The 9,897-nt window shown below is 37.8% G+C and overlaps 1 protein-coding gene across 1 annotated transcript in view; it reads right to left on the bottom strand.

Moving 5' to 3' along the window:
- Positions 1-5,081: 5,081 nt before the first annotated feature.
- Positions 5,082-9,897, bottom strand: part of LOC140228792 (DEP domain-containing protein 7-like) — a 35,231-nt gene continuing 30,415 nt past the window's right edge. The window contains exons 9-10 of the mRNA XM_072309066.1: positions 8,346-8,547; positions 5,082-5,278 (exon numbers count right to left, since the gene is read on the bottom strand). Of these exons, the coding sequence (XP_072165167.1) occupies positions 5,082-5,278; positions 8,346-8,547 (399 nt within the window). The remainder of the gene's footprint in view (positions 5,279-8,345; positions 8,548-9,897) is intronic.

Here is a 9,897-nt window from a genome sequence, read left to right as displayed (position 1 = left end):
AAGTGATATTGCAACATTTTCACCTAACCTTTGACCTTTTGACCTTTGACCTTATGACATGAAAGTCTCTATGGAGAGTCTTTATGTAGACGTACATGTCTACACTAAGTTTCAAGAAAATACCTTCAGGCATTGCATAGATATGGGGGAAATAGCAACATTTGACCTTTGACCTCTAGCCAATGTCACTAAAATCTACTCAACTAATTGCCCCATCATACATCATCCTTGGACCAAGTTTGGTGAAAGCTGCTTCATCCAGTTTTGAGTTATCACGTAAACAGATAAATTTTAGGATTTGACCTTGATCTTTGACCTTTGACCTCTATCCGATTTCACTAAATTCCACTTTGGCCGATTTCACCCTAAATCTAATCAAGTAGTTGCCCCATCATACTTTATATTTGGACCAAGTTTGGTAAAATTCAAGTCATCATTACTCAAGTTATCGCGTAAACGAAAGCGGACGGACGTACGTACGGACGTACGTACGGACAACCCGAAAACATAATGCCTCCGGCACTTCGTGGCGGAGGCATAAAAACCACTTTATATGTATTTAATGTAATTCCGCAGGTCCCATTTCTTTTATATATGTATTCATTTTTTAAGTCTTTATATAACAAGACACATGTAAATGATATGACAATGAATTTCAGTGGTCCCAAGCAGCTTGTTATATTGAGGATCCTCTGTACATTGTATCATAATATGGCACATTTACACCAACTGCATAAAATCCATTCAGTAGAATGTTCAGGGAATGGGGAGCACATAAAGATTGATTGAACTTTGCTGAAACTTCACACAGACCTCTCGTCATCTTCCTTGTTAGCTTTCTATCAGATTATCCTACCAGACTGACATTTTGTATATTGCAATTTTCTCATATCATTGCCTTTTTATGATAATTAGTAGGCATTTATTTGTAAAAATTCACATGTTCTCTCATCACATAATCTCCATCTGTAACACAAGGAAGGATATTACACACTGCAGGCATGAATAGGGCGATGCACAAAGCCTGTTAACGCCAACAGGTCCGGGGGGTGGGGGCAGAATCCGCCCCCCTCGACGTTTTGCGCTATAATTCTGTAATGCCAGAAGGCCTCGTTGCGAGGCTTCTTGACTTTCTTCGTTCAAGTCTCGCACAGACACCAAATTTGCAACGTCCGCGCATACTTTTTCAAAGCCAGGCCCATTTTTGTAACGGCATGTCGCCCCAAAACGAGCACATTTTTGTGACTTTGTGTACATTTCCTATGGAAAACAGTGCTCTGTCATGAAAGTCATAAAAACCTGATTATTTTTACAATTAATCACTTTCACTGATTAGTTTTATGCTAATTATGGTAGAAAAGTGGTCAGTGACAATTTCCAATAAAAAAAACAAAGAAAAAACAAAAGTTGAAAAACAGCGGGAAATACATAAGAAATTCTGAAAACAATAAAATACATAAGAATTGAAATGACTTATGGAAGTTTTTGTGATGTAAAATTGTTCAATATGCCAAAACAGATTTACAGACCAAAAAGTAGACTCTCAATGCTTTTAATTAGGCTAAAATATGATCTTGAGCTTAATTTACATAATCAATTAATGAAAATTAAAAATTGATTGTTTCAAAAAATCTTATGACACAATCTCTAGATAATGACGTGGATGTCACGCATGCCAAATTTCGTCGCAATCGCACCACTGATGGCCGAGATCTCGGGGTGGGGGGAGGGGAGGGCCCTCCGGTTTTAGCATAGCCAAAAAAAGCCCGGCCTGATTAGGGTTAAATGACTCTGCAATTACTGGTATGGTACATAGTTTATAAAGCCAAGGTCAAAACCCACAAAATGATGCCGACTAGGATTCTCTGAAATGTACCAAAACATGCCATTTTGGTTGACCGACCCAGATTTTTTAAGTTTGTCTTACCTGGGAGAGTAATCTTTTCATTATATATTGTCAAAATCTGGTGGTTTAGGACAAAACAAAAATTGTTAAAACAGGGAAAAAAATGGTCCAAGTTTAGCAAATTACCTGTATATTCAAAGTTTATTGCTAACTATTCTAAACTATGTAGAAAAGTGGAAATTAATTTTGGCCTACTTTTTGTGGGTTTTGAGCGGGGCGATCACATATCACAAACCAAACAGAAATCATCAGATGATTTAAAGAGCATCTATGAGTTAATGTAGAATGTCTTGTACATAATTTAGGCCAACATGGAAACATCTCTTAGAGTTTCCAATACACTGTAGTAGTTGAAAACGATATATCAATCACAAAGTTGTTCCTGTCAGATTTGGAGTCATTAACCTTAGATGAGAAATCTTAAAATGGCAAATGAGCGAAAAGTAGGTTGGACAGGGCCACAAGGTTTGAAAACTGGCAAGGACCAAGCTGGAATTGATGACAGAAGTATTGAATTCTTCTAGATATTAGCTACTATCACCCAATACATTAGTACCCGAAATTTTCTCTCAGACACATTCTGAAAACACATTACATACAGATACAACATATCAAATCAGTGTCTCAGTACATCACAACTTTGGCCGTTGCAACATAAAACCCAGATTTACTGGGGCAGATACGTACCACCGGTTCTATGCAGGCCAGCTTGGGCAATTACATACAGAGCTACCCACATACTACTGCACATCAGAAATGCCCACATTACCTGCCCACTCCTAATTAACCCGTTGAGGACGGTTTGATTTTGCTACAACACGCATTTCCCATAGACACCTGCCCGAGTATACTCGGGACTCGTCCTCAACGGGTTAAGGTACATGTAGATTGAAGAATGATTAAAGGTGATTCTTGGAATTATCAAATATGATTGACATTGCACATAATATATTATCTCATTCAGTTATTATCATTCATTCTATCATCCTTCATCTTTTGAATACTACTGTGAAAAAATGTTACACACTCTTATGTTTTAATGTAAAAATAAAGTCAATACAATCCGTATTTGAGACTTTATCATCCCCTCATTGAGTAGTGATTCGGATAGGATAGCAATGTATGGTAATTCAACAATTGACATACATTGTATGTGTACATTGTAATATGGATTTTGCAAAACAGCAATGTCTAAAATGTCACAAAATATTTGGGATTGTGATGTCGACTTGTTTTGGACAAAGTTATGTCACACACCAGAAAATAGCAATGCAGTGCAATCCCATTTTAACGTAGTCCTTGGGACCAGCAGTTTTCTTTTGTTGTACTGAAATATTGTTACAGCCAAGCAGTAAAGTATGTTAAGATATATAATATGGAGGGTAATTTTGACACCTGAGTTTTTTTCTTCATTGTAATGAGAATTTTGTTACAAACTGTGTTTGTTATAATGGGAGTATACTGTACAAAGCATAACATGGATTGTTTGTATGGTCGGAATAATCACATGACAAACTGGTTCAGAAAGAACATTTATACCATGTGCTAGAAACATCCCTATAAGGTGACTGGTAGGCCTTTGCCAATATCACATTATTCTCCTAATAAGTCTGCAGTACATCTTGCCAATGCGAGACAAACAGTTGTACATGATCGGCAAATAATCAGCATCTGGTACTAGTATACATACGCTAATTTTCATGACATACTTTCAATACTTTCAGCCATTTCCAAAATATGGGGAAATTGTGAAAGTTGAGCATTTGAATTCTACTGGCAATTCATAAAAGTCTCATGAAGATATATTAATCCATTTATGAGATTTGGACAGATAAATCAAATTTCTGCATTTTCACTTGACCTTTGACCTCTGACCCAAAACTGTTTCTCAAGAATCTTTTTCTGATAATACATGTACACTGTATACACTTAGTTTGATGAGAATAACACTGGCTGAGATGGAAAGGCACTATGCCAGCCCTCATGCATGTTCATAGGCAAACTGTTGCTATGTACTTCCTACAACAGTATGGGTTGGAGCTTTCATACCCCACTGAAGTGACTTGACATCCATACATTGTAGGTCTCTCATTGCAGCAGATGAAGTTATTACAGGTAGATAACATTACAGAGCAGCAGACAGTATATGGAAAAAGAGCCCAGCATACTTCTGACTTTTGTAGAAGACAGCAGTATTTGCACACTGAAAAGGGATGACTTACTCTGTGCAGAAACATAATATACATTTACTTACCTACAATAAAAAGGCAATTTTTAAAAGGAAAAAAAAAAGTTCTAGTGCTACACCAAAACAAGATGTCTATGTCACTAGGAGATTGATATTTTGGACCAAAAGAGCTATGAACAGAACCTCAACTCAGTCAGTGGGATTGAAGTATTATTTAGAAAAGGCTTTAGGTGTCCTTTTGAATTACTGAGATCCCACGAGAGTGCAACATGATTGTTTGATGATGGAACAAGAATGAAACAAAAGTCTTGTACAAATCCAGCTTTATAAGAAATTTTTCCTAACTTACCATTAAGTGCACTTTAATTGATAAAACTATTTAAAACGAATGAAACTGACAAATGATTAGAGATCAGTATCATTCCAGCCAGTTTACAATATGCACTGACTGACTATCCATCATGGCGACTTACAGCTTGTCTCCTCTGACAGCAAAGAAAATTCACACAACACTGAACATTTGTCCAATAACAAGCATTCAGAAGGTCTTCCAAATTTCTTGCAAGTATTTTATTACATAAGAAGTTTCTCTCACTTACCCCACCACCAGTAATCAAATCCATTCCATATTCTTATGAAGTACTCTAAGGGTGTTTGGCCTACTTATGTTACATTACAATGAGGCAATCACCTCTGGAATTGCCCATGGCACCAAATTAGGGGAAAAGATGTTACAATGTCATTTTTTTTTTCTTTCTTCAGTGCTGGAATGTAAATATTGGTGATTATGCTTATTTCAGTGTCCTCCATCATTCAATAAGATCCGAACAAAATAAAGAGAATAATCACACCTGCAGATCTGAAATTGCACTTCTATTGATTTTTGTTTTCTTACCAGACTACAGGGAGCATTAAAAGTTTGTGCACCAGGTTTCAAAAGTTTGCAGCTAACAGTCTTTACATACAGCAGGATCATATAGCTTTGAGTCACTGCATATCTGAGAAGTGTTGGGCAAACACATCACCATGAGTCTTCTGAAGCTGTTTGAGTCTTTGTTTCTTCTCCTTCAGGGGGATCCTTGTGTCGTCAATGATAGCATTCATCAGCCCCTTCACCATCTCATGGGTGTACGCGTGGCCTTTGACCTCAAACTCCTCCGGGCTTATCCTCTGGCAGTAGACAACTGGCATGAGAGGAACATTACATTAACCTTGGACACCAAATTCGAAGGATCATGTAGAATTGGCTGTTTCAGATTTTATTTTGTTCAATGAAAGAGAATAACACAGCATACAACACTGTCTTTGCTATTAAGCTATACAAATATTGTTTTCTTTCTAATAAGCTTTCATTTTTGCCAAACAATCATCAGTAAAGTGGGGATAGAAATTGTATTAATTTCATGGTTCTTTTTCTACTATCCATTATGCAACAGGAAAATCAAGGAAGTCATCATGTTCAAAGCACATTGCCAGTGAAGAGATGAGCTAAAGTCAACTGTGTCTGTGAGACCACATACTGGTCTGCTCTGGAACAGAGTGAAGGGAAGTTTTGCTTCAGCTAGGATCAATGTAACCTCTAACCCAGATAATCCATTAATGTGAAGACTGAAACTATTATTTAATATATCTTGAGCTGGTATCTCTGTAAGCTCTGTACTTCTGAGGAGATCCATTCAATGGGACAAATGGAAAACAGATCAATCCTAACAAACACCATGGGGAAAGACATCATTCACCTGAGTGCTGGTGGGGGTTGAAGCTCACAAAGACCAAAATGACTCACATTAATCACAGCAGATTATCAGAAAACATGTCCTAGTCATTCTCACCACAAAATCTCTACAATGGCCCCATATCTATTACAGTGAAACCCCGTTATAACAAGGTCCGTGGGACCGGCGATATTACCTCGTTATAACCGGTACCTCGTTATAACCGTACGCATCAAAAACAAAGAAAAACATAAGCACGACATCATATACCCATCAATGAAACTTAAGATCATAAGAACATCCTTTGCGTTGTTGTTACACGATTATGGATCATTAGTACTGAGATGATAAAGGGAAATTATTTGTGAATTAGACGAAAAAGTAGGGGTTAAAATAAGTTAATTCTTCATTGTAATTCTTGTTTGTTAATTTTGTCTAAAACTAGCGCAAATAGAGTAAAATACTGGCGCTGTTTACGTAACTTGCGAGGTATATTTACGCTGTTGGTGCCCAGCGGGAATGCGATGATTTCATGAATCATTTCGGCTGTAATCTTGTACAATATATATGATTGTTGCACTCGAAGGGATTAAAAATGCGTTCTTTATTTTCTTCCGAAAATCTCTTCGCGATTTGTACATCCGTTCTTGAAAAATATGCGACAGGATTGAATGTGGAAGGTTACGTTGTGATCCTTTTTACGCATATCTATACCTCATAGACCATTCTGAAAGAAAGAAAAATCTTCATTGTGAAATGCGCTCGAAGGGATTAAAAATGCGTTTTTATTTTATTCCGAAAATCTCTTCGCGTTTTGTACATCCGTTCTTGAAAAATATGCGACAGGATTGCATGTGGAAAGTTACGTCGTGATTCTTTTTATGCAAATTTATACCTCATAGACCATTCTGAAAGAAATAAAAATTTTCATTGTGAAATGCAGCGTTAAAATCAAGATAATGAACAAACCCAGATCTATTCAAACTAATAGATGCGTTTATTTCTTTTTCTGATTTAGGATAACATGCGTTATTCAACTATTTTTTACGCTACTGTTACCTGGCAAGATCGCGATAATTTCAGAGTAAAGCATACACGCGTTGTTTACCGTTAACTTGCGAGGTATTTTACGCTGTTGGTGCCAGGCGGGAATTCGATAATTTCATGAATCATTTCGGCCGTAATTTTATACAATGTATGATAGTGGCGTCTGAAGGGATTGAAACTGCATTCTTTATTTTCTTTCGAAAATCTCTTCGCGTTTTGTACATTATTGAACTGTTAAATGCGTTTGTTTCTTTTTCCGAACACCGATTAAGTATAGTGACATGCGTTATTCAACTATTTTTACGCTACTGTCCCCCGGCGAGATCGCTATGATTTCATTAATCATTTCGGCTTTAATCGTACACACTCATATTTAAATTATCATTTGTTAAATGATAACGAACAAATCCCGATCTATTCAAATTAATAAATGCGTTTGTTTCTTTTTCTGACATTGTCTGAACACCGATTAAGTAGGTTAACATGCGTTATTCAACTATTTTTACGCTACTGTCATCCGGCGGGATCGCGATCATTTCATTAATTATTTAGGCTTTAATCATCCACAATCATATTTGCTAACCAGCAAAAGAACTGGAAGTTGGAACTAAAAATGGAAAGGATATAATGATGAGTTGTACACGCATTCCAATTGTCCATTTTTGGCCACAAGTGTCGCTACATGAAAAGTTTTTGAATGCGTTATCTTTTCTTTTTTTTCTCATTGCGCTGTGGTCTTCCCTAATATCACGCACGCGTATCTCGCGAAAAAGACAATCGAATGATTATGTTTAATGATTCAGTAGGAACATAGGAAGGCATTCCTATGTCTCATTGCGTGATTTAGAAGAAAACATGGAAGGAACGGTTCTCTGCAAAACGGAAAAAAGACGTGGATAGCATGAATTCGGTTTTCAGTGTTTTGTTTGTCGCGTGTTTGAAAGCGGCAATTTAGTCAAGAAGTGGAACCTCGTTATATCCGATCAAATTTCTTATGTTTTTCTTTATCATGATGCACCGAAATTGTCCTCATTATAACCGGAATCTCGTTATAACCGAACTCATTATAACCGATTCGTTCTGCCATAGGTTTACACGCAAAGGAAAACGGGACCAACGCGATCACCTCGTTATAAGCGGTTCCTCGTTATAACCGAACTCGTTATAACGGGGTTTCACTGTATCATATCCTTCATTAATGAAATCATGTTCACAGATTGGTCTACATAGCATCATGTGACCATGTGCTCCTGCTTTCTTTCAAGTAATAGTTAAAACTGTTTGCTCTCAGTGATTTCTCAACAGTGCTATGTCCTTCGACTTTGTCTTGGGGCATAACAGTGTTAAAAAATCCCCTCTGGGCAAATTTATAGTTTTAACCATGTCCGTCACAGCAGTCAATATTTGCATACTATCACAGCTATTCTGACATAGTAGCCAATCAGCAGTCGCCCTGCATCCATACCACTGCCACACATGAATCACCTACCTCGGCACAGGTCCTTCTCACCCTGCTTGGCCTGCTGCAGTCTGGCAGTGACAGCCTGCAGGACTGCCTCTGGGACCTTAAAAATCCGGTTCTGGGTGTCCAGGAAGAAGGAGACTAGATTTTTTGCTTGGACAGCTGCAAGAAGTGGGCTTGATATGATGGCAGAGCAAAATGTGTTGCAGACGTTGGTTCGGTTATCAACCTGAAAGGGCAGCAAAACAAAGAAACATCATGGGCCATGAGGGATGCACTGATCAATTTTATAGGCATTAGTCAGGGTAAGGCGAGTATCATTTGCTTTTCTAAGGGTGGAGCTGGGCTAGTAAGAAAGAAAGAAAGAAAGAAAGAAAAAAGAAATATACTGATAAATATTGATAACAAATCCATGATACATACAACTGTACAATATATTTTGATCAAACAATTCAAGACCTTGCAACCTGCAGAATTATTTGTATTAGCAGAAGTCAATATGGAATCGGATTTTGGGGGGGGGGGGGGGGGCTTTTCACACTCTAACACACATTAACCCATTCCTTATTGGTATACCAGGTTCCCGTGGGAGCAACTGATATACAGGAACCTGGTATACCAGGTTCCCAAAGTGAAGACAAGAGTAAATGCTTTCGTGGCCTAAATTCATGCTTCTTTGTCTTATAAAGTCCCCCAAAATGGGTTTGATAAAAAGGTTAGAGTTTATTCTATCAGCACTTGTTCTCTTTCTGTAGGAAGAATTCGTATAAAACAGTATTTTTACCTTTGCTCTGATTTAGTTTGCCCTTGCTCAGCTTCAAAACTCGTATGAACATACACATTAGCGATCAAAGCTGATCACCCTAGATATCTGGGTTCGCTGACCCCAGTCATCGCATTCTGGTGCCTGATTTGTGTAGAACAAAAGAGTCTGTGAGCCCATCAGCGCACGCTCTATTCATATATCGCACCCGATCCATATTTCTATTGTTCAAGGGCACATGTAGTTGACCATGGGGAGGGGATGCATGTACCGCTTGACTGCTTTCGCACAGGTGGATTACCAACCTGTCCGTTCTCTGTCAACGGGCAAAAAGAATCTCGTTTGGGGACATTGAAGGTATTTCGAGAATTGCGGAAGGAACGGGTTAAATGTGGTGATGGCACTCATTAGTTTCAGAATTAGAAACTTAATAGGGAAACTTGTATGAAAAGAGATGGCTTTCCCATCTTAAAACGGAAATGCATTTTGTAGAGTTGATAGCTTCTACAGTTTACATTTGTGAAAAGGGCAGGTGCACAAATGAGGTTCAATAGCTCCCAAATGAAAGTTCTTTTCATCTAAGTAGACAAAAAAGTCCATCTTTATCTAGTGATCAGATTAACCCTGATCAATGAGTTGCCTGAGTGGTTCTGATGAATGCTTGCTGCTAGCCATTGTAAGATTACTACACCAAGTACAGACTTCCTTCTTAACTGGCTTTGTTCTATTTCCTTATCCACTTGCTCCTACTATGCACTAGCTTCCTTTATAATCCAAACAATTATTGCTCTCTCATTCCAACAATGTTACTGGTGT

This window comes from Diadema setosum, chromosome 5, assembly GCF_964275005.1.
Source record: "Diadema setosum chromosome 5, eeDiaSeto1, whole genome shotgun sequence".
In the NCBI taxonomy this organism is placed as follows: Eukaryota; Metazoa; Echinodermata; class Echinoidea; order Diadematoida; family Diadematidae; genus Diadema; species Diadema setosum.
This window is presented reverse-complemented; position numbering and strand designations above follow the sequence as displayed.